At 44.9% G+C, this 25,820-nt stretch overlaps 1 protein-coding gene across 1 annotated transcript in view; it reads left to right on the top strand.

The window, feature by feature from the left end:
- The window catches only part of hap1 (huntingtin associated protein 1), a gene marked incomplete at its 5' end in the record, with an annotated part of 30,907 nt that overhangs the window by 663 nt on the left and 4,424 nt on the right, over window positions 1-25,820 (top strand). The window contains 13 exons of the mRNA XM_079999396.1: window positions 4,541-4,640; window positions 7,495-7,519; window positions 7,718-7,852; window positions 12,839-13,034; window positions 13,982-14,210; window positions 15,732-16,004; window positions 16,440-16,628; window positions 23,902-23,978; window positions 24,255-24,371; window positions 24,467-24,564; window positions 25,103-25,211; window positions 25,324-25,402; window positions 25,523-25,653. Coding sequence (XP_079855522.1) covers window positions 4,541-4,640; window positions 7,495-7,519; window positions 7,718-7,852; window positions 12,839-13,034; window positions 13,982-14,210; window positions 15,732-16,004; window positions 16,440-16,628; window positions 23,902-23,978; window positions 24,255-24,371; window positions 24,467-24,564; window positions 25,103-25,211; window positions 25,324-25,402; window positions 25,523-25,653 — 1,758 coding nt within the window. The remainder of the gene's footprint in view (window positions 1-4,540; window positions 4,641-7,494; window positions 7,520-7,717; window positions 7,853-12,838; window positions 13,035-13,981; window positions 14,211-15,731; window positions 16,005-16,439; window positions 16,629-23,901; window positions 23,979-24,254; window positions 24,372-24,466; window positions 24,565-25,102; window positions 25,212-25,323; window positions 25,403-25,522; window positions 25,654-25,820) is intronic.

The following is a 25,820-nucleotide window of genomic DNA, read 5'->3' as shown; positions in this document are numbered from 1 at the left end:
GGGACGTTTCTCGCGTCACAAAGCAAACGAGATCACCCATATTGCTCCACGCTTGTACTTGGTCGACACTTGAGACGTGTTACCGTCTCAGCGGCAGTAAATGGGTAAATCTAGGATGGGTCGATTCATTTACCCCCCCCCCCAACACACACGCACACACGCACACACTCATAAATGGATCAAAATGCACCTGTAGGGAGGGGAGGCGGCGGTTTGACCACACCTTGGTGACGTCACGAAACTTGGACATACGTGTGAGTCACGGGAGTCGGGAAGCGCTATGAGCTAGTTATTAGTCAGTTTGTCACAGCTGCATTGTAATAGACTATTGGTTAGACTAAGTTTTCTGTGACCATGACGTGAGAACTATATTAAAAAAAAAACAAAAACAAAAAAACTCCCTAAAAAGTTCAAGTATAAATACCTTGACACAAAATTACTCTAGTAAGAGTGAAGTGCCATTTCTATTAAAGTAAAACTAAATAAGCACTTGCTCTCAAATGTTTTTAAATGATCAAAAGTAAAAGTACTATAAAGGACTATCCGGTGTGCTACTATGCCTTTTTTTTTTCCTGCAGATGAGTGCTCATGCATATCCCGATTACAATTTACAAAAACCCGCTAATATAAGTATAAATCCTGAAAAAAAAGGCAAGTAATGCAACTGTGTTAGAAAGAAGAGATATTTGTTGGAAATGTATGGAGTGAAGCCTCTGTAACTTGAAAGTCTGAGATATTTGATAAATGGCCTTACCAAAGTATAGTTACAAGCTTTTTGTACTTTGTTACAGGATAAGCGCAACAAGGGTTTATCACAAATTACAACCCTTTACCTTGGTATTTTGGCAATTATTTTCTCCCCACACATTCCACCCAATTTAGCTATGAAATGGGACCATGGTATGGGACCAGGACATTGATTCAAGATTCAAGGGGTTCTTTGTCACATACATATACATACTTTCATCCATATATGCAGTGAAATGTCAATGCAACGCACTGACTGTTCAATTGAAAGACCGTTATTAAGCTACAGTTTACCTGTATATGTGCGTGTACCCCTCATACAGAAAAGGAGTTACATAAGAGGAAAAAACCCTTTTCCTCTGCAGATAAGATAAGAAGATAAGAATATAAGAAAGGCTGCAGATAAGATGAAGAGTTTGAGAACATTAACTTTGTAGGTTTTACATACACACACATACATACGAGCCTTTGGGCATAGATTCAATTACCCCAAAGTCTGTCCCGGTGATACAGATATCTATTTGTACAACACACTCTGACTGTATGACTGGCTAAAATAGGTCAGCCCACAGTATGTCTGGCCTCGGGGTGTATTGCAGTGACGTTCCTCTGTCGCCTTTATGGCAGTTGTCATCTGTGTGTCCCTGACCAAAGGCGAGAGCAGGCCAAGGCAGGTTAAGTCAACGCTACGCAGGCTATATAGGCCATAATACTGGTGCAAGTGGACTTCGGGTTTGGCCTCGGGCAAGTGACACCCAATGTTTTTTTTGATTGGTCGTATGACGATTCCTTGATATTAACTTATGAACCACCGGAGCCGAGTCAGTGTTTCAATCCAGGGTCGGGGAGTGTTGATACACTGTATGACGTTCCTGCCTCACAATGCTCCACTGTCCATGTGTCCGTAGTCCTGTTCCAACTCTTTACAGGAAATAGGCCCATTGTCCTTGAGAGAGGATGTGGCCTGAAGCAGACCACTAGCCATCTGAATGGATGGGGAGTCAAGTTAATTATTGAGGGTAGCTTCTGAAGGAAGGACACACACTGTATTGCTGTGGAACAATGGACAACGGGACAAAACAGCGGTATTCGGTGTCACCCCACATTTATATAAACACAGACACACACACACACTCACACACACACACACACACACAGAACCTCACCAGGGGTCCTCACTGAGCCACACACATAGGCTCCACTACCTTACTGTACTGTATGTAGCATACTGTACCGCATACTGTGTCACTGTTCAGGGTTGTTCGTGATGCCGTATTGCTGCGCCGTACTGTTGTATACTATGCTGTATCTCATAAACACCACCTCACTTCATTCACATGCCACTTTAATGCACATATCGGTATATACATAATTGCCTATTCCATATACTTAAGCATATTCCCTTTATCTATTCTATTTTATTTTATTTTATTTTATTTTATATATGCTTATTTTATTCTATAAGTATTCGACTAACTGTATTACGTTTTAGGAATCAGTTAGTTGGTCTATTAGAAAGAAGTTTCACCCTAGGACATATTGTGTGTTATCACCGGGTGCGTTGCATTACATTTCACTGCATATATGTATGAAAGTATGTATATGTATGTGACGAATAAACCTCTTGAACCTTGAATAGCAGATAATACACAGTGTAAGGCCTATTCAAATGTTAAATTTACCAATTTTGGGGGGTCACTTTTACGGACCCAGTTTCAGTATCAATATATGAGGGTTTGAATGCTATCTGCTTTAGCTCAATGCAAAAGCTCTATCCTAGCTCCTGGGTAATAGGGGAAATACACCTTCCAGGATGTCAAAAGCTGGCTTGTTCTGTATACATCTCACATCTTTATACATATAAAAAACAACCAATTACATTTTTAGGTTATTGTTAACCCTCACTCGATCCCAATCAAGTAGAAAACTATCGGCCGGTCTCTCTCCTCCCATTCCTTTCCAAAACCATAGAGAGGGCGGTCTCTCGACAGGTTACAGAATACCTGTCAAGAAACAACCTTCTCGATACACTTCAATCTGGCTTCAAAAGTGGTCACTCCACCGAAACAGCCCTGTTGTCTGTGACAGAGGCCTTAAAAACTGCTAGAGCTGCTGCCAAATCCTCGGTTCTCATTCTGCTGGACTTATCAGCTGCTTTTGACACTGTCGACCACAGCATACTCCTGTCCATACGCTCAAGTGCGGGCATAACGGGCAGTGCACTTTCCTGGTTCGACTCTTACCTCACTGGGGCGCTCGTTCAGTGTGACATGGCAAGGCCAGCTGTCGGTGCCTCACCACCTCACCACAGGGGTGCCCCAAGGCTCAGTGCTGGGACCCCTCCTCTTTGCCATATACACCACCTCACTGGGCCCGATCATCCGCTCGCATGGCTTTTCATATCACTGCTGTGCGGATGATACTCAACTCTATCTGTCCTTCCCGCCCGACGACCCCACTGTCTCGACGCGGATCTCGGATTGTCTCGCTGACATGTCCACATGGATGAAGGATTATCATCTTCAACTAAATCTGGCGAAAACGGAACTGCTGGTCTTCCCGGCCAAACAAGGTATTTATCACAACATTGATATTAAAATCGACTCTCTTTCTCTTGTTCCTACCAAGGCTGCAAGGAATCTAGGTGTCATTATCGATGACCAACTTGACGTTCTCGGACCGTGTTGCCGCCGTCTCCCGGTCCTGCCGCTTCGCACTGTTCAACATCCGAAAAGTCAGGCCGTACCTGACCCAATATGCCACTCAACTGCTGGTACAAACCTTGGTGATGTCCCGTCTCGACTACTGCAACGCCCTCTTGACAGGCTTGCCGGCCTGTGCGGTGAAGCCACTGCAGATGATACAGAATGCGGCGGCGCGACTGGTGTTCAACCAGCCAAAGAGGGCACATGTCACTCCGCTGCTCATCGAGCTCCACTGGTTACCTGTAGCCGCTCGCATCAAGTTCAAGTCTCTTATGCTGCCTACAGAGTGATTGCTGGGAATGCTCCCGCCTACTTAAATGCTCTTGTAAGAGCACATGTTGCCCCCCGGATGCTGCGCTCGTCAAATGAGCGTCGCCTGGCTCTGCCGGCCGTACAATCACGGCAATCCAGGTTATTCTCATTTGTAGTTCCACGTTGGTGGAACGAGCTGCCAAAAATGACCAGAGCGGGGACCTCCCTCTTTGTCTTTAAGAAGCACTTGAAGACCCAGCTCTTCAGTGAGTACCTCCTCTCCTAACCTACATTTACTTAGCACTACCTAGCAGTATTTATTGTTACACTAATGTCTCTGTTGCAATGTAGCTTGAATGTTATTCTCCATTGTAAGTCGCTTTGGATAAAAGCGTCTGCTAAATGACTAAATGTAAATGTAAATGTTAACCCAAAAATAACCTAAAAATGTTTTAAATGCTGCTACATTCAGAACTATTTTTGACTATCTGGGTGGCACGGTGGCGCAGTGCATTGCACTGCTGCCTCACAGCAAGAAGGTCCTGGGTTCGATTTCCGCCTGGGGCACTGTTGGCACTGTGCTCCGGGTGGGTTATCTCCCAAATAGGAGCCTTTCTGTGTGGAGTTTGCATGTTCTCCCCATGCTCACAGGTGGAGGGCTTCCTCCACCTAACGTCAGTTAGGACCCCCACCGCGTCGACGAATGCTGCCCACTGCTCCTGGCTGCCCCCCTGGAGGAAGGACAAGCCAGGATGGGAGAAATGCAGAGGCCTCATTTCACAGGCCACCATCCAAAGCGTGTGCATATGTTGAGGTGTGTTGTGTGATAATTAAAGGTTCTTCTTCATCTGAAGCTGCCCGTGAAACTCAACGTGTTGGTGCTGTGGGGTTGCCAGTTCAGTCAAAGGCGGCTTGCCATGAAGGTGCAGTTCTGGTGTCAGGCATAGCACTTCATACCTGGCAACACACAAATCACTTGAAGCAGGGGAATTCAGGCGTTGGAGCAACGCAACGGGGAAGCAGGAGAATGCACATTAAATTCACCATACCGGGATAAAAATACTAATATGGACTGTCCCACTTAAATCTGGTTAAAATAGACAAAAGGTGAATTTCCTCCAAAAACTGGAGTATTCCTTTAAATGTATTATCTTGATGCTTCAGTGGTCTTCACATGAATAACAAACGAAACAAGAGTAACATCCAGGACAGCTTACCAAACCTGTACCCTTGATAAAATGCAAACATCTACACATATATATATATATATATATATATATATATATATATATATATATATATATACACACTATATATATATATATATATATATATATATACATACATTGCTGCCATTGTAATGGTAAAATATCCAAATAGTTTTTCAGGTTTATACCACTAGAGGGAGACAGTGACACGTATTATGTATTATCCAGATGAGGCGTTGCAAATCTAAAAAAAAATAAGTAAAATGTAAGATGTAAAATAAAATAAAAAGTGTATATATATATATATATATATATATATATATATATATATATATATATATATATATTTGTTTGTTTGTTTGTTTATTTGTTTATTTATTTATTTATTCAGCACAATGCTATTGGAAAAATCGATTAAGTGAAATTGTATGTATGTGACAAACAACCCCTTGAACTTGAATTTGAGAGGAAAGTGGTCCTGGTCTTAAAACCTCCCAGACGAATCTCACCTGTTCTAATTGGATTGATAATTGACTTCATTGTATTCGCATGAATCGCTCAAACAAAATTCTCGAACCTCGTGTCTTCTTCTTCTTTTTGTCCCCCCCCCCCTTTGGTCTTCTTTATGATTCTCTTGCTGTTGCTATCGATGTGTTATCAAACGACGTGTTCAACTGAAACGACCGGACGACGGACCGCGTTAAAAAAAAACAAACCAAAAAAACCACATCTCCCACGATCCTTTGCGCGAGCGCCAGCTGGAAACGCAGCCGCTCTGACAGCTCGAAGTTTGCCGGCAGAGAAAAGTTCGTCGGCGACCTTGATTAAGACTGAGGACGAGACCAACAAACAACCGCCCCCCCCAAAAAAAAAAAAAAAACACGTGAGTAAAACTTTGTTGTTGATGCAGATCCTACCGTGATGCGGTGCTACTGCTCGTCGTTTTAAAAACAAAAAACAAAAACAAAAACAACAAAGAAAGAACGTTTCCATAGCCTGCCCCGCGGGGGTGGGATCGGGTGGTAGGAAGCGCATCTGTGCCCATTTGTTATTGGTATTATATTACGCGATCGATTAAATTATTGATATGATTCACGCTGTCGCCCTTTGGCATCGCCACGAGTTGTCAATTAGAAGGCGATATGCGACCTGCATGGGAAGGGGGGGAGAGAAACACCAATGACATTCTTGAGAAATGATCCGGGTGTCATCACTGCAAGAGGGCTGAATAGGAAGAGGTCAACGCAGCAATGTCATCTCTATTTACCTCTGTTATTATTCGCCGTTATTCAGCACAGTTAAAGAGTAGGTGAAGGGGGACTCTGATTCTGGTGAGAGAACACTAATACTGCGGTGCCATTCATATTCCGAATGACAATATTGTGTAATTCCTCCCGCTGTGGGAATGTGGACTTTGGTCGATTCTTTTTTTGGGGTGCACGCAATTAATATGGATTTAAATGATCCAGCAAAGTGTGGATTAGTTGTGGCCGTTATGGGGGAAAAACAACTCCAGATGCAAGGAAAACACCGCAATGGACTGCAACCAATTTCCCTTGTGCTGTTTGACCGTGCCGTTAATGCTGAACTTGTAAATGCATGAATTGCACCTGTATGTAATATGAACCACCTATTCACATCCACAAAACACCGCCCCGCCTACGCCCATCCCGACACAATGGTTTCAGTGGAAGTAAATTCACGTTTTATATATAAAAAAAATATATATTTTATTTAATTGGTCCGATCGTCTGTATTGGTGCTCTTGTTCTACCGTGGAGACCAACGGTAGAGAGCACTGGCTTCAGTGTGACGCAGCGCTGCATATTTTAGGCATTTCATATGATAGACGAGGCTTAGTATCGGGTTACTTATTAGCAGGCCTCTGTTTTCCATTTGTGGGGTCTGAGGTGCTCTCCTCGTGCCCTTGTATGGCAAATGCTCCCGAAAGGAGACATTACTACGACGCAGCTGCTTTGTGGCGATGCTCCCATTAGGTACCTGCTCCACCCCTGGTATCCCAGGCGCGCAGTCCTCATGTCAAATGAGCCCCGATCTGACATGTCGGTGCGTCCTCAATTTGCACCAGCACAGTCGGTTATTTTTCTCAGCATTTAGCTCAGCCCAGTATAGCAAACATACCATGAAAAGTGCTTTGCAGGGGCTCCGTTGCAATCAAGAGGCTCATACTAGGCGAGGGAAGAACTAGCCTTGTTTTGGCAAAGAAAAAAAGAAAAAAATGAACTCATCCCATAAGAATGTGACACTTTTTGAGGCAGGGATGACCTTTAGGATTGCGGATTGGCTACCAGATGGGTTAGTTTGGACATTATATGTTGTAGTATAAAAGGCGGAGCAAGAGGAAATTTGACATTCAGCACCGATTCGGTTATTTTGAGTTATGCAAATCGCAGTCCCCCCCCCCCCCCCCCCCCCCATGGAAAGGGAAACCCATCCATCCAAGTGCATGAGAATAAAATACTCAAATGCTGACTCAGACGTTGCACTCTCCCGTTTGCTATTTCCATCTCTGCCTCCCTAGTCTCGCTCTCCCTCCCTGTTAACCTCTCTTCCTCTCTTAGATCGATACGGGTGGATAGACGACGGGTAGAGAGATGATACTTTTCATCCCCGGCGGGGAAATTGCGTCTTCTTAGACACGGGCTCAGACCCAACCGGAATATGACTTTGCACCGTTCTATAACCCCCCCCCCCCCCCCACCTCTCTCCTCCTCCCCTTCACCCCCACCCCCCTACCCGACCGCCTCCGCCCCGCCCCGCCTCGGCGTCGCATCCTCCCTGCAGGCGGGACGCCGGCCGGCAGCAGTGGCAGCTCGACAGGCTGGAGGAGGAGAGAGGGCCCTACCTCCGCAGAGCGCCCCGTGCCAGGACAGACCACCCCGGCCACGCAGCGAGTCCCGAAGAGACGCTGTCGTCCATGTGAGTGATGTCACGCCTCCGTCCTGCTGTCTGCTTCTGCCGCACGTCAAGTGCCGATGAGTCTGATGCCGATAATAAAGGCCCCAGTGTTTTCTTTTTCCACCCCTCCCCGATGTTTGCCGTTGCAGCATTTAGGGGCATGGCTGAACACTGTGGGGTTTTTTTTTTCGACAACATTGTGTTTTGCGTGACAGTGTGTGTGATCCAGTGAGGGGTTTATGAATGGCTGGCCAGCGTACGACACGGGGGTCTGCTGGGGGTCACCTAGCCACCCAATTGATCCTTTTCATCTCTCAAACGACTTTTTTTCTATTAAGGAACGAGTCCTTTCCAACAGACATTGGGGTTCAGCTTCTGATCGTCCGTCGTGTTGGGGAAGTGACGGTCTATTGTAAAAGTTTCTTTCTTTCTCACTGTATTTCTTCCTGTAGTTCTCCATAGCTGTAACTTTTTGCTCTACTTCGCCCTGTGCCGCTCTCCTTTTGGTGCTTATCACTGACAAAATGGCTATAAACACATCACCATTTCTTCACCAAGTGTATTGTGCGGGAGGTCGTTGAGCATTGGCTTGGATGGTGAAACGTGAAACACTTTCATCCACATTTAAATTAAATCTTGTGGATTCCATTCGCAGGGGGCTAAATTTAGCTTGAACTATTATGGAAACTTGTATATTGCCGTGACTAAGAAAGCTAATGTCAGTCTGAAAATAAACAGTCACGCACAGTTTGAAGCCACGGTTTGAACCAGGGACCTATCAGAGCTATGTATTAGACAACCGTTTAATTCTCTACCACGACAAGACATCGAATGCCGTTAAGTTTAAGAAAACAGCCCCATTTAAGAAAGAAAATTTGACGTAAAGATGGAACCGGGGCCGGCATGCCATGTGCAGCGTGGAGCGAGGCTTGGTTACCGCTGGTCATGAGTGAACAGAACAGATTAGCCTGTTTGGTATTTTGGTATTTGCAGCCACTTTCAACTCACACGGGCTCGGTCTCCAGATATAGCTGCTCCAGTTGTCAGGGTGACAGCGGAGGGCTGAGAAAAATAAGTAGTAGTGTCTCTCCATATTAAGTCTGTTTCTTCCTTTCTCTCTCTCTCTCTTTTTTGCCTTTCTTTCTATATTTCTTTCTTTCTTTCTTTCTTTCTTTCTTTCTTTCTTTCTGTATTTCCATCTCTCTGTTTTTATTTCCTCCGATATATTTCTCTCTGTCCTTTTGTGTTCATTTCTATCTTTTTTTCCTTTCATATTTATTCTTTTTCCCATCTAAAGTGCTTTCCGTCTTTATGTATTTCACTTTGTCTGTCTTTCTGTATTCCTGTCTGTCTTTCTTCCCTTCCTCCTACCTGCCTCCCTCCCCGCAGGCTCTTTATTTGCTCTGTGCAAGCGATCATATATCCTGTCTTTTGTTTTGCCCGGCCCAGTGTTTGCATTGTGACTTGGCGGGGGGAAAAAGGCACAAGTTGCTCATACTGTTGTGCCGAAATTATCTCGGTGGTGTGGCTTCTTACGCTGCAGAGTCTCGCCTGGTTCATTCACAAGAACAGACGGCGGCATCTTTATATGATAAATATGCAAAGCTGTTGGCTTTAGGTTCAGGTGCCGCCGTGCTAATGAAACAATTTGATCGGAGTAAACCCGTGCTGGTGGTTTATCCTTTATCCTTTTGAAATGGAGTCAACTCCCAGTACTGGTTTCCTTGTATGTTTAAACAAACAATGCCCCTTGTTAACTTTATGGAGGGTTGTGATAGATTGGCAATGGCATACAGGGTGAATATATGACATGTTATTTATGGGGTTGACACTGTCTTTCTTTCTACACCACATAATGTCTTTGTTTTATTTATTTACTTTTGTTTTAAACTGTGTTTGACAGCATTGGACGTTCAATTGCAATGTCTACCTTTTTTCTTGGTACTTTTTAACATCGAAGGACATTTTAGGGTGTTTGGAGCTTGGATGTTATGTATTCATTTGTGGATATATGATTTGACACTGGTAGTATATTTGGTAAATGATTTTCTTTTACCAAGAAATAAGTTAACAGACTAAAGGATAGCTAAAATGCATTATCATGATGGGGGGTGAAAAGGAGACTCAATTGTGCACCCCACTTTGAAGGTAGATGCAAAAATTATATCGCCAGTGGGACAGCTTTTAGTTGTTGACTTAAACATTAAACACAGTTAAATAAAAACAAAAATAAGCAACATATCTTGGGATACTGTATTTTACATTAGGTGTGTGTGTGTGTGTGTGTGTGTGTGTGTGTGTGTGTGTGTGTGTGTGTGTGTGTGTGTGTGTGTGTGTGTGTGTGTGTGTGTGTGTGTGTGTGTGTGTGTGTGTCTCCTTGCGTGCGTCAGTGTGTTTGGCAGGTCTGAGGACGTTTTGGACGTGCAAAGGCTCTCGTAGGCAGTGTTTATTGTTGCCAGGCTTGACAACGTGCCTAGATGCTGAACCCAGTCAGGTCGGCTTATCTTCAGACCATAATACACACACACACACTGGCAGCTCGTCCCCTCGGCTGATCAGGTTCAAATGTTCAGTCCGGTCTTTCCACAGACAGGTCTCGCTGAGATTCATTATCTGGTGATTGCCGGGAAAGATGTTCGTCGCTTCATCGGGAAGATGCTATTTATTTTATGACCATGCACCAAAGTCCCGTCTCCCGGCATCAGCACTGATACGGGGAAATACACATTTGTACTTTGTCACATGAGCAGGCCCTTCACAGAATTGCTTGGCCAATTACGGGAAAGATCAGCGCGCCACCTCCTACGCATTTTTTTTATCCAACGTGAAAACTGGAACGTTATTCAGTCCGGGAGTCACATGGTGAATAGAAAGCGCCCTCCCCCAACTCTGCTTAAGCCCCCTTATTAAAACCTTCTTCTCTTTTCTTCTCTCATGGACTTGAGTTTCCCTCCCTTCCCTCCCTTTTCTTGCAAAAACAGCCCAGTGCCCCCGCACGCTCTCTCTCTCTCTCGCTCTCTCGCTATCTCCTGTGTGGCTCCACTCACGTACACTCCCTCCTGGATGGCCATTGTTTGCACAGGACACAAACTTGTTGCCTTTCAACCAGCTGCGACATGGAGATCCTTATAAAGTAGTCCAAGGTCAAGGACAGAATCTTGTGCTTGTGTTGCGGTTAGAGTTTTGAAGTTTCTACGAGACAAAAAAAGTATTTTTTATTTATTTTTGTCATTTTATTTCCCCGTCTGTTTTCTACTGGTTCCGGGGAATTTAAAGATATTGTTGAAAATGGTAATCCCCCTAAAGACAAATTGAGCTCTGCACAAATTTGCACAACGTTTATGTCTGAGGCTTGAGGTTTGTGTGGTCGTCTTATCTGCAGCTCCGTACTATCTGCAGTGCACTTTGTGGTTTATTCCACCTCTGGCAAAAGACGGATAAGCCTTGTTGTCGTAGGTTACTCAGCTTAATAACTTTTCTCTGGGATTTTGCCGCGGTAAAGTAAATAGAAATCAGAAAAGTAGGCGGCTAATTACTATATTGTTAGTTCCATCGCTAAATGGGTGACAGTGTTACCCTCTGCTTGGTGATTAACAAACCAACACTGGACCGCACACTGCAGCCAAACTGGAACTGACACGTTATTTATGTGGCAAATAAAAGGACAGCCGTGCCTGTGTTTATACTGTGTGTCTCTGTTTGCTTTTATTTGTGTTTGTGCTTGTGACTGATAGCTTTCTATTTCCGGTGCACCAGCGTATACTGTTGGAATAATGGTTCTCACTTTAAGGTATCCAAATTTGTATTTTTGTGGGTATTAAAAAAACAAAAACATTCCAAAGCCCTTCTGCATATGACACCTCTTAACGCTTCAGGAGTGGTGGGGTATAAAATCCAAATGTAAATGACCTGACCCCCCCCGGCGGCTCTAAGTGCAGAGCGGTGATGGAGGGCTGGCTGGAACCCAGTGCACTCAGCTGATTAAAAAGGTTTTTCAGGGAGGAGAGCAAAGGGACAAGAAAAAGAGGCGGAGAACAGCAGGTAGAATGGCCGATTCACTCACATGATGTGTTTGTGGACCGAACACTGCGGTTTCTGTTCGTGTGTGTGTGTGTGTGTGTGTGTGTGTGTGTGTGTGTGTGTGTGTGTGTGTGTGTGTGTGTGTGTGTGTGTGTGTGTGTGTGTGTGTGTGTGTGTGTGTGTGTGTGTGTTGCATATTGACAGTATTCCCCGTCAGTCTCGTGCTGCATTAATTATCCCTTTGATGGCTCACCGCTTCATGATTTATTGAATGCAATAATTGAACCGAGCTATCGGCACTCCTTATGTTACTTGCCCGGCTGCACTACCAGTCATTGTGCAACCCATCCCTATTGGTAAGGTATAATTTCATCAATAAAATACGAACTGAATCGGGACTGAGGATATCATTTAGTGGTTCTTAATGTTTGTATGGTGTGTGTGTTCCGCCCCCAGGTGGGGAGTGTCCCGGCCCCCAAATCTGTACGATGACATAGCATTGTGATGATGGGGTGACAACGGCATATAGGCATATAAGATAGCCATACAGAAACAAAGACAATCTGATCACGCCTCAGACTCGGACTAACATCTCCTCTACATCCGCCTTGTCATTGCCTTTGAGAGCACAATCTCTGAGTTTATTTGTGTGTGTATACAGTGTGGGAGCTATGACAATGTATTAACAGGTTATTTACATCTGCATAGAAACTGATCCTTAATCTGCATACTTCTGTACTGTTCCACAATCTCACACCGCTTGTTTAAAGATACCAAAGATTGAGATCCTGGCTCTGGGTACTTTTTGGGAGAGTGTTTAGGCCGCTTCATAGCCACATACGTCTGCACATGGTAAGGGGAAGAGGAATGAAAAGATGTAACTTCACCTCAAGGCATCTCGCCTGGAAACCACAGAGTCGCTGCTCAGAGCAAGGATGAGGGATCTCCCAGTCCCCTTGGAACTCCAAAGCCCCTTGGAACTCTCAGGCCCCTCAGAACCCGAGGCTCCACGGGACTCCTGGGCCCCAGCGGACAGCCTGGCTTGGAGGAAGGGGCAGAAGGCCTGGGCAGCAGTGGCAGTACAATGTTGACCGCAGAAAGTGGGCTCGGCAAGGCATCCAGCAAATCCTTCAAGTCGGCCAACAACTCCATGAAGTCGGCCAGCGGGTCCATCAAGTCCGATGTCAGTGCGACCCCCGGGTCCAATGTCAGTGCGACCGCAGCGGCACGCACAAGAGTCGCAGTTGCACGTACGGAGGCCACATACGCAAAGCGTCAAATGGATATGGAATAGGAGAAGGCCCATGCCGGAGTGGAGAGGTCCATGGAGAGAGCACGCCTTAACGCGGAGAAAAAACACACATCGACATGGAGAGGTCCGCAGAGAGAGCATGCATTGACACGGAGAGAGCGCGCTTAGCGGCTGAAGAAAAGGGGGAAAGGGCATGCATTGCGGCCACACTAAGGGCCCTTAAGAAGGAAGCAAAAGCCGAGTCTGCGGTAGCAGAAGCTGTCGGAGCCCTTAAGGAGGAAAGGGAGGTGGAGGCCTCATCTTCTTCATCATCCGGGGCGCTCGGACGCCTCCTCACACCGGCAAGGGGAGTGATGCAGCACACTAGGGAGTATGTCAACGTCGGGCCTGTAGATGTTCAACAACCGCCCGGAGTATTATCTATCGTGGAGGGGGAGCTTCTGCAGCGCCACGGAGGGGTTGAAACTCAAACCCAGCGAGGAGTTAAACCTGCCTACCAGATGGCTAACAGGGCAGGCACTAAAGTATGTCGAGAGGGTCAGAGGGGCCCAAGTCAACGATCCAGCCGCTGGCTGGGACAGCATGGCGACTGTTGAATAATGTTCAGGGCTCTCCAGAAACCATAGAGCATTGCTGCGACTGCTTACAAACTTCCCGGGGATCCATGATGGTTCCTCACGGACCTGCTCCATGAAATAGAATCAATTAAGCGCGAGGTATATTTGGCTGGCCTCGGCTATCTCGAGTTGGCTAAAGGAATGCGCCCCATTGTGAAGAAACTCCCATATAACCTCCAAGAGGCATGACATGACATTCAGGGCACAGACTACAAATGGACACCCAATGTATCTTACCCGCCTTTCTCAATTTTCGTGGAGTTAGTGCAGAGGCAAGCGGAGGTGCGCTTGGATCCCGGCTTCCCCTTCTGGGATTCGGAGGAACCCCCAGACAGGTCTTGGAAGACAAAGACACGCACCTCCGTGAGCAAAACTGAGGTCTCAGAGACTGCTGTCGCGGATCAGGGAAGGGGGCCCAGCAAAAACTCGGGACACAGCGGCATGAGCCTCGAGAAGCAGTACCACAACCTTGCAAGGACCCCTGGAAGCAGTGCCCTATCCATAAAATACCACACTCCCTCAGCACGTGCAGAGCCAGAGCAAACCGCTTGCGCAGAGGAAGGAGAACACTCCTTATGCTTAAGATTCTGCGTTTTGACGACTCATCTCACCAAGGACTGAAAAGTTGAGTGGGCCTGGGGCAGGCAGGGGTGGGGGGCGGGTGCAGATAAGCTTGGTTAGCTGCACGACGGCCTGCAGGGCAGATCCTGTGCCAATATAACCATGGCCAACCTTTTTCCCTAAGGGCACCCAGACATGAAAAGATGAATGTACATAACGCTGGAAGAGCAGAGCAACCACTCGCGGGCCAGCTCCGCCTTCTTCAATACTTTTAACGTTCAGTGTGACGCCTTCCCATATATCTTGGGGACATGTCAAGGGACAGTAGAGGTCATTGGGAGGAGGGCTTTCGGTTTTGTGGTGGAGACCATTGACAGCAAGCTGAACCTACCACTACCATCAGAGGTGACCGCTGAGATTACACTGTTGCTGGGCAGGAATGTACCCCGCACGCATAGGATCTATGGGCTGGTGTACGGGCCGGGCGATGCGCCCCATTCCCAGATGCTTGCTTTCGGGTGGGTGGTTGTGGCTGACGTCTGCCTTGGGGGAGCAAGCAAGGATTAATGTTCGAGGGAATGGGCCACCCAGTTATCTCTTCTCGTGCGAGAGTAGCTTCCACGTGGAAGAGAAGGTCCCGGGGGGGGGGGGGGCAACATGGCACGTGCAGGGATGTGGGCGACCACGTCTTCGCCCCCCATGGGCGATGATGATCATGAATGGCGGGTTCTTTAAGGCCAACGCTAACAGTTGGGTGGCCTCACTCCCGTTCCACAAGCACAGGCCCACGTACATCTGCACGTGGTGAGGGCAGAAGAGTGTGTGTGATCAGTATACCACACACACTGCACAATAGCTTGGTAGTTATTTCCTGTGAACTGCTGGCTCCGTGGCCATGCTGAGTCAGATTGAAATGTTTAAATGAAAGTTGTTCTTATTCTTGGTTTGTACTTCTTTGGAGAATACACACAGCTGGCCTTAGTGGTGTATTAATGTACTGATACAGCATGTGCTGCCTCCTGCTGTCACTATGTGTGAAGCATTGTGAGCGTGGTGTAACTTAATCTATGCAGGCCACGGTAACTCTAGCTTTTTAACCCCCTTAAGACCAGGGCGCCAAAACATGAGCTATTTATTTATCTGGATGTTAACATTTATTATACTTTCATATTGAAAGACTGTATTGGATAATTTAGTAAATTCTGACCTTAAATCTTTTTTTTAAGTATATACTGTATGTAGCTGAATAATTTGAGGCATTGCATTACAATACCGTGTCTTTCTTTGTTTCTTTCTTTCTCTATCTCTCTTTATCTCATTATTTTCTCTCTCTCCCTCCCTCTCTCTTTTCCTTCAGAATACCCTCAGAGCCAATGCCCTGGATGCCTGTGTTTTCTCGCTGAGCCACTAGGTGGCCTCCGTTCTCCACTCTGACGCCCTGCGACACTAGAGTTCACCCTGAACCCTCCGGCCACTGTCGAGCTGTCCCATCGCGAACCCCCTCCAGCCCTCACTTCTCCCACTCCTCCATCTTCCCCTCTCTCTCCCTCTTTACGGCCCCCACAGGCCCACCTGGACTCCCAGTCAGCCTTCTCCCTCCATGAGGGGCAGAGGGAGGCATCGGGGGCTCTGGAAGTGGACTCCTTGCCTCTTCACTCGACCATACCTGGGAACCTCGGGGCCTCGGTGCGAAGGACCTGCCATGACGTGGGGACTCACACTGGTCAGTTCCAAATAAGGTGATATTGTTTTGGGCCGTTCACTCTTGTTAGCGGCCTGTTTTTAGCAGGCTTGCTGTAACATTTCTTGTTATGTCTTGAGATGATGACAAATGACAGCTTATTTGATTGTGGAATAAAATTGTTACATTTTCATAGTAGGCTTAGTAGGTTACATAGTAGGCTTTAAACTCCCAATATTTTTTATTATTTCAGATGTAATAAAATAAGTAATAGAGTTGTGTTAGTGACTGTCTTGCCAGAAGATGGCAGCACGGTCAACCAGTATGAATGAGTATACTGAATGAATGAATCATTGAATTAAACCGTCCTCATTGTTCTATTTTCCCCTACTGTTGCTCTACATACTACACACACACACACACACACACACACACACACACACACACACACACACACACACGACTTCCTTTGCTCAGACCATTGCTCAGACCTTCCAGAGTTGGAGATAGTGAGCCTGCTCTCAGAGGGCCAGCCGAATTACACCCTTCGCGTGGACTCTGCGTTTGGGTACGACCATGAGGACTGGCTGCACACCCCTCTGCTGCCCCAAGAGGCCGCTCTGGGACTCACATACGAGCAGATCGAGGAGACTCTTAAGTACTTCTGTAAGTGTTTTTTATTTTTTTATTTTTTTTTACTAAAATTAACCTTGTTAATGTGATCTGAAATGATGGGTTTCAGGAGGTGTGTAAAGTTCTATTGAAAATATACACAGAAGATACAGTACAGTATGTGCTTACCGTTCAGTTATTGTGCCAATAGGTGTGTGCGATCTTAATGAAATATTCATATTTGTACCATTTTTGGGTATTTTGCACTCGGAATTTCTCTGGGACAATTTGCGCAATATAAGGGTCACATTTGTGGCCCATGTTTAAAATCAGGGTGACGATGGATGGCTTCCTCCAGTGGATTTCTCAGAACTAAATTGATCGGTGATCGGCTTTTACCATTAACTGTATACAGTATAAACCTTTTCAAGCATGAGTTTTTATACGTGCTCTTCCTGTGGTGACATGAGCACAGTATGCACAGACTAATATCTCTCTCTCTCTCTCTCTCTCTCTCTCTCTCTCTCTCTCTCTCTCTCTCTCTCTCTCTCTCTCTCTCTCTCTCTCTCTCTCTCTCTCTCTCTCTCTCTCTCTCTCTCTCTCTCTCTCTCTCTCTCTCTCTCTCTCTCTCTCTCTCTCTCTCTCTCTCTCTCTCTCTCTCTCTCTCTCTCTCAATACTTCACCACACCCCGGAGTCACAGATTCCACCAGAGGATTAGCCTGCGTTAAATTGGCTTCCTAAGCAGTTCCCTTTGGAACGCCGCAAGCAGCATATCCCAGGAGTCAGTGCGGCAGCATTAGACACACTGACCACCCTGACGTCATGGCAACATAGCTGGCCTGCCACTTGCAGCATCAGCCCAAACTGGAAGTCAATTTGGAGGCTGGTCTCTTCTAGCAGAGTGTAGAATGTGGGAACCTTTTGGTTTTGAAGTTGACCTACTGACTGACAGCCCATTAAAAGTCAAGTAAAAAAGTCACGTAAAAAAGGAGGCTGATCCATCAAATAGCCATTGACAATAAACCTCTTGAAACCTGTTTTATCTGTTCTAATATTTGGTCTCGGGTGGGGCACTTTGCTCTCAGACCGGAAGTTGTTTAAAAATCGCATCTCGACGATAGCCACAAAGACAAGATATTTATTTTCGAAAAACATGTTTTTGCAGCTTATACTGCATCCACAGTTATTGTTGTAACGTCAAAGCCATTCGAAGCACGAATTGCAGCAGCAGAATTCTACAAATCAAGACGTAATTCATGAAGAATGGCAAGAAATTTGGGACGAAACATCTTGTGGTTGTAAAAACACAGAACAAAGAAGAGGTTGTAACTCAAATAATATTTAATATTGATATGTGCAAAGGAGTCAGGATCCTCCTACATTTGCCGTTTAAGTTCTCCTTCACAAGATGTCTTTAAAGGATTATTTGGCGAGTGTTTTTGCCTTTTGTCCATGCATTGCGTTGTTTCTATTACTTGCTTAGCCGTTGGGTGAGAAGCATTTCTAAAAGCTTGTCCTCAGAAAAATGTTGTTGACTATCGTAGTTAAGGAAGAGATGACCTCCGTTCCTGATAAGCTTTCGGTTAAAGTGAGATTCTGTGAGATTGTGGGACTACTATGCCAGGTGGCACCCAAGGTGAGGTGCTTATCAGGAACAAGACAGACTAACCCGTGCAGACTGTCTGCCTCCAGCAATCTCTGACTTTACACCCAAGGCTGATCTGTTTTTGTGTCTGGTGCTCAGGACTGCAACTTATGTCTCCCTCATTTCCTTCTTTTTTGTATTTGAATACCTTTTCTACCTTTGTGACCCCTGTTTGCCCTCTAATTGGGTTTTACTTATTTAGCGCTACATTCATAAGGAGCTTTATTTCTTCCATCTTGGTTATTGATTACCTTTGTAGCCCTAGGAAGCAGTGCTGCCTTATCTTTTGAAACCCATGAGGATTACTGAATTATTTATTTTAATGGAATCGTTCTTGTAGATGCAGTATTTGAGTTTGCTTCCATATTGCTGAGTTTGGCTTCCGTTATTCTGTGATTTAAGAATATCCCCCCCAATTATGAAAATCAGTGATTTCTGAAATCTTGGCTCAAAACTTAGGATTAAATATATACTCCTACTAAATCCACAATTTTCAAGGATACCTGATATTTCTCAGCAACACACAGCAAACAAACCTCAACAGACAAAGACATGATTGTGTTATTTGTCAGATAAAATTTATTTGTATAGAAGATGGCGCATATACTGTAAATCAATATTTGTTGACTCTGCTCTTTTTTCCATTGAAGCTAGTGGTGACAACCTTTCAAGGTCCGTTCACAGTCAAACATTATACAATGATGTCAGGCGTGGTTGCTTTTACACACACATTCAAAAGGCATATCAGTTAAATTGATCCCCGTGTCAATATTAACAGAGAGAAATTTTTTCATGTTTTATCACATTTTTTTCTTTAATGCATTAAACGACCACCATTGATTCTGGATTTGAATACACTTGAGGAAAAAAATTTTTTTTTTGTAGCTCTTCATCTTTATTTTAGTATCTTAATTCCTGAATTAGCTAACATTTAATTACCAGATTTATACTTATTAACCTTATTGTAGAAATGACCTTGTGACCTTTATGTGTTTTAATTATTCCTCTGGAAGGAAGAGATTGATCGAATACTATCAGAAATTAATAAACTTGAGGAAAAAATAGTTTGCGCAGAGTGTTTGTCTATACATGCTCCTTGTTATTGTTAGCTGTGTATTTGGCAAAATTTCACTGAAGAAGCATTTATACTCCCGATGCAAAGTCTGCTTTGTGATAAGCATCCGAGATAACCGAATACTTTAAATACTTAAAATTGCCTTTTTTGTCGCTCTTCATCTTCATTTTTGTATCTTTATTCCTGAATTAAATAACATTTAATTACCAGATTTGTATTTTATTATTACATTGTAGAAATTACCTTGTGACCTTTATGTGTTTTAATTATTCCTCTGGAAGGATGAGATTGATCGAATACTATCAGCAATGTTATTTTTGGGAGTCCTTTCTTCCGTTGTGTTGTGATGTGAGTTGGACTTGGCTCCATAGAGAGGTGGATGAGGGAATAGGATAGCAGGCCGGGGAAAGACCCACAGCAGAGACGCTGAAGGTTCTGTCCGGGCTTGCTGTTGCGTGCAGGAGGTGACCTGCAAGATGCTGCGGGTAAAACATTAATGAGGACGCTGTTAATATTTGATTGTGTGCGGACACTTCAGTGCCAGGTTGGCAACAAGAAGGTTGTGATGATGAGGACGGTGATGAAGATGTTTGTCAAGAGGAGGACTACCGTTGATATTCACTACGTGCCATTTGTGTGGCCTGTTTTTCATTGGAATACAAATAAAACAGCTGTAAATACTGGAGTTTTTGTCTATATAAAAACATGGATTTACGCATTACTGTGTAAATGAAATTTTGTTATTTTTCTTTTTAAAATAATGTTTTTCAAAAACATTCAAAGAGCTTTTTTTTTTTTTTTTTTTAATAACACTTGAAATGTGTATTGCTTTAATGTCAGAAGAAAAACATACTTCACAATGGAAGGAGAAATATGTGAATTTAGGGAATCTGCTGGGTGAATTGGCTTTATTTAGACAAATATGCCATTTGCCGAAAAACTGACCATAGTCCCACTCAAAACACACACACACACACACACACACACACACACACACACACACACACACACACACATAATCTCAGTCTGTGTTGAGAGTATTTCTATCCATCCTTATCAAAGCGGTATGGCTCAGTTCCCTGGCTGGAACGTACCATCTGCCTCCGTGTCACAGGGGTGCATAGTCTTAGTGTAGGCCGTTAGAAAAACATTGTTTAGTCGATTTTTTTTCCCCTTTTCTTTTTAATGGAAGACTGAATTTGATCAGTTTTAATACCAAATTCTATGAGGCCAGCTATACCGTCAGCATCAGCCTTTCTCATTTGTGGCACAGTTTTCCCTCCTTCCCTTTCCCCTGTTCCGCTTCTGCCTCCTCTTCCAGCGTGGCCAGGTGAACGGAGGCAGGCATGACGACAGATGGCTCTCACAGTAAGAGGGATCGCATATTAACAGCGAGCTCGGATTCTCTCATGCCCCCGCACTCTGCTGCATACACACACGCGCACGCGCGCACACACACACACACACACACCTCACGTAAGGACGTTTCGGCGGAAGCAGAGCACGGACTCACTGTGGAGTGATCTGAGAGTCGCACAGATCAGCAGAGAGAGAGAGAGAGAGGATCGAATAAGATAGAGTTTTAGCAGATGGATGGAGAGATGGATGTGGAGGGCTCTCCGGTCACCATGGAGGTGTGGAGCTGTTCCACATCGGAGGAAGAGGAGGAAGAGAGGAGCAGCTCCGGTCTAGGGGAGGAGGTGGAGAGGGGCACGCAGCTCCAGAACAGCAACAGCAATAACAACAACAACAACAAGCGTAGCGACGTCCTGTGCGGGGAGGAGACCCAAGGTGAGGCGGCGAGCTGTGGCCAAAATGCCATGCGCAGGTGGGTGCGGGGAGGTGAAGCTGTGCCTTGGGGCAGGTAGTGCAGGGTAGAATATGGTGTGAAGGCAAAAAGAAGTGAAAGGGAGAGATTATAAGTATTTTTGTTCCTGATTTTTGTCTTGCCGATGTTCTTGTGAGTTGTACACAAGGCGCACGTCTGATGCATTGGAGCACAGCGGAATCGCATTCTGCGGTGCCATGCAGCCGATGCAGAGCGGTGTGAAGGCTGTTCAGTGAGCTAAATACTTTTGTGTGTAAATTGGAATCGTAAAGTAATGGAGGGTTAAGCGAGCTGCCGTTGCACATTAAGTCTGTACAGGAGCTGCTATAGAATCCACAGTGCAACTAACTAGGGGAACACAGACTTAGTATCTGTGCGTCTGTCTGCGTAGATTGGTCCCTCTGAATGTTACGCTCTCGAACAGTGTTTTTATGTATGTCTGTGTATGTCCTGCATTGCTATAGGTATATGTATGTATAAAGGTTTCATGTTGACCCTTGCTGCGGTGAAGGTCGTGGAGCCGGTCCTGATATCAGCCTCCTCTCAGCAGTCCATGGTTTCCAAGGACACAAATGTCACATCCATTAATCATGCTGCCTAAGATTGAATCCACTTTCACCACATTTTCGATTGTATCCAACCCACTCAGTGCGGTCCTTCTTCAATTTGTCTAACTAAGACCTTTGCTGGATAACGTCAGACTACTGTTTGTCATGGTTCATTGCTGTGTTGCATTTTGTCATCATGAGAAAAGATGAATGCGAATAAGTAAAATGCATCGAGCAGAATCCCTTTTGAGATTCAGGGATGATCCAGCTGAGACTTCATCTCTCATCTCGGTGAAAAGTGTCCGTTGTTACCCTTGGCATGCTGCGGTCTGAATAGGCAGCTACAGTAGATGCCAGCACTTGCCAATGACTGCCAAATACTGCGACACAGACACAATGCAGAGATGGAGAGGGACTTTCTATAACATTTTCCGGACGGTAATTATCTACTATTAGCTTTATGGCCATGAAGTTATTAACCTGGAAATGCATTATGTGACAATATTTATTTTGTATTATCAGCTGTTTGAATCAGCGTTGATATTTTGTTAAGCATGATGATTAAGGTAGAACATCTCTGATCCCCTGTTGTAACGGATTGATAAGTGATTTGTTAATGCAGTCATCCTACTCCCCTTCAGAAACAGTCTTTTAAGAACTGAAAACAGTAGATAATCACTTTAGTGACCTCACCCCAAATAGCCTCAAGGAGATCATCAAGATGTTTTTTGTTTTTTTTAGTTTTCTTTTAGCTCTAGTCAATCCTGCCATGTTCTTATTCAGGACGTAGAGCTTTACAACAATAGAAATACATCGGGATCCGAATCCAATTCTTGGCAGCCGTGACGCTGATCCCTTACACCACCACGCACGTCATAATTACCCCCTCTGTTAGTCTACGGTTCACTTTTGCTTTACCCTATTGAACTCTGAGGGGGAAGGGTAATTGATCTCTGGAGCCAATTATAACTCAGTACATTTGGCCGACTGGCGGCGAGACCCTGAGACCTTCCTGCGAGGGCTCAGACGGTCCAACCTCCAGGCCGGCGTACTACTAATTTTGCTTTTAACATTGAATTTGAGGAATTTTAATTAGAACGAATTTGATCATTTGAAGATTCTGAGGGAATATTTGTTTCACCTTTTCTGTTCACTCAGAATAACTATTTGCATGAAGAGCAACATCGTTGCATTGTTCTGTATTCTTGCTGAGAATTCATTGAGATGGTCTGTTTTTTTCCTGTCATTTTGGAAATCACACGTTGCACAACCTGCACGACCTCCATATTTGGAAATCAAAGAAAGGACACGCAGGCATCATTTATGTTCCCTAAGTAATGGCCTGCTATACTTTACAGTACAGTAATTCCAGCCTGTGGGTTTGGCTCATTCCATTAGGCTGATTAGTTTGTGAGACAGATTCCCAATCACTGTTTTCTGGCCAAATTCAAGCTCCTCCATCTAATTACTTCAACTCATGGAAACTTCCCTGCGCGCTGCCTCTAGGGCCGCTAAGCTTTGTATCACGTTGTGATTGGACAGCGGATCTTAGCTGTGAGGGATGGATGATGGAGATACAGGCTGGTCTGGCCATATACTGTACATCCACATAAGAAAGAAAAGTTTTGTGTTATTTCATCAAATAGTGCAAATTTGACACAAATTATCGAAGTTTCTTAGCAACGTAGGTGGCATTGCTTTTTCATTATGTTGATTGTATGATGATGTTGAAATTACTTTGCTGTCACTAAAACATTTTGAGACTCACGTTGACCCTAAAAATGGACGCACACCATTTTATGGGATATAAACAAAGATGCAGGTCAGTAGCATCGTCTAATCCCTTCCATACACACAACCTGCTGGGTGTGTTTTCCCCAATTCATTCTCCATTCCCATCGTTGAGCTATATTGGACGGGGAGAGAGGGAGAGACAGAAGCTCTTAATGTTGTCTTATCTGGAGTAATTGGGATGAAGCTAAGAGGATTAGTACCTGGCTGACCACAGGGGGATTCTGCAGTCTGTGGTACTTCCCTCTTGATTACGCGTACGATTTATTTTGACTTTTTTTAAGGTGCATAAAAAATAAAAACAAATCGAGTTACACCTCAAGAGTTTTCCCTTGGCTGACATGAACAGCGGAGGGGGAAAAAGAGCTTGCAGCGTCATGGTCCTCTCTCTCTCTCGCTTCATTCACTAAATCCCTTCTCTATTTGTGTCTCCCTGCAGTGCTGTGCTCGGACAGAGTGGGCCAGATCACTAAGACGTACCACGACATAAAGGCAGTCACACACCTTCTGGAGGAGGTGAGAGAGCCACACGGCGGAGGGGAAGGATTAGAGGAGATTGGAGTTGCACCACCTTACTGACCGTTACCTGTCAGCCGCTCTTTCTGTCAACACTTCTGTGGCCGCTGAGCAGTAAATTGTAAACAACAACTGTTCCTGTCGGTGTTATAATATGCTACTCAAACGTTACTTATGAGTTTTATTGTTTTTAAATGGAACAATTACTGTATCACCTCACATCATTCAACAAAATAAATAAAAGGGTTAAATATTAAACCATGGTTCGCCTTCCAGAAAGAGCGGGACCTGGAGTTGGCAGCACGAATTGGCCAATCCCTCCTCAAGCAGAAGCGGGACCTAACGGCCCGGAACGAAATGCTGGACGAACAACTAGAGATGGCAAACGAAGAGGTGAAGATAAAGCACCTGTGCAACGCATCTGTGCAGAGCTGCATTTGGCCAAAAAAACAAAAACAACGCTTTGTCTTATTTTCTCTGGCCTCTAGATTGCACAGCTTCGCCACGAGCTTTCCATGAGAGACGACCTCCTCCAATTCTACGCCAGCAACGAGGAGCTCGAAAACTCTGAATCACCATGCTCACCGTTAGTACACACACACACACACACACACACAGACGTACACACACACACACACACACACAAACACATCTATACACTGTATCTCGAGGGGCTATATTCAGGAGGCAAATCTTTCATTTGATCTATTATCCCTCTTTTTATATATATATATATATATATATATATATATATATATACATAACACACATGTCCAAGATTCCCCTGATTTATTCCTGAAAAGCAACACAATGTTCTTTATTTCTCACTGAAGAAACAACAGAAAAACTAGCTTGTGATAAGAACATTACACCTTTTTGTTAAAATCTAATAAAACTGCCTTATTGTCGCTTTATAAATGAACGGCAATGTTGTTAAAACTGGTGTTTGTTCGGCTTAACATCACCTTAAAATATAAGACTAAAGTTTGTTTCTGCATTTTCGATGGTCAGTGAAAGCTGGGATGAGAATTTGGGGTTTAATCAAAGAGACTTCCATGATTTTCACAAATAACAACGAATAAACATCTTGTGACCTTGACCTCTGTGTTGCCCCCTGTTTCCAGAGTTAAAAGGAACAAGTCCTCCAGTTCCCTCAGCAGCTTTGTTCACTATGACTTCCTGCAGCAGAAACTCGAGGGTCTCGAAGAGGAGAACCACAAGCTGCGGTCGGCGGTAAGGAGGTTCCACGCGCTGCCGAACAGAACTTAAATAACTGCGAAATGGACGGCGCCCAAAGTGGATTGTGTACCTAACAAGCTTGGTGATGTCGATGCAAATTCCTCAGGCCAACAAGTTGACGTCGGAGACCACCAGCTACGAGGAGCAGGAGCAGGAGCTGATGATGGTGTGTGTGGAGGAGCTGTGTAAGCATTGCCCTGTGTCATAATACACTGTATAACGTGTACAAGTGTACACACACACATGGTTTGTCCACCTGGGTACACATTGACATTATCTCTCACTCCGTCACTTCTGTGCTGCAGCGTCTGTCAACAGGCAGGTCGTGGACCTGTCAGAGGAGCTGGCCAAAAAAGTGGAGGACTCCCTGCGACAGCAGGAGGAGATCAGCTGCCTGCTCGCCCAGATCGTGGACCTGCAGGCCCGCTGCAAGGGGGTGAGGGAGACACTTAATGAACGCACACCAGCACATCAGTGGACTTTCAAACGGAAACACACACAGCGAGGGTGGAAAACCAAGCACACAACCACATAATCCAGCAGCGACCATGCCAATCCCAAAACACAGGTCAGGGAAGGTGCCCTTAAGGAGGTTACATAAAA

Source organism: Zeus faber (assembly GCF_960531495.2).
Source record: "Zeus faber genome assembly, chromosome: 4".
NCBI lineage: Eukaryota > Metazoa > Chordata > Actinopteri > Zeiformes > Zeidae > Zeus > Zeus faber.
This window is presented reverse-complemented; position numbering and strand designations above follow the sequence as displayed.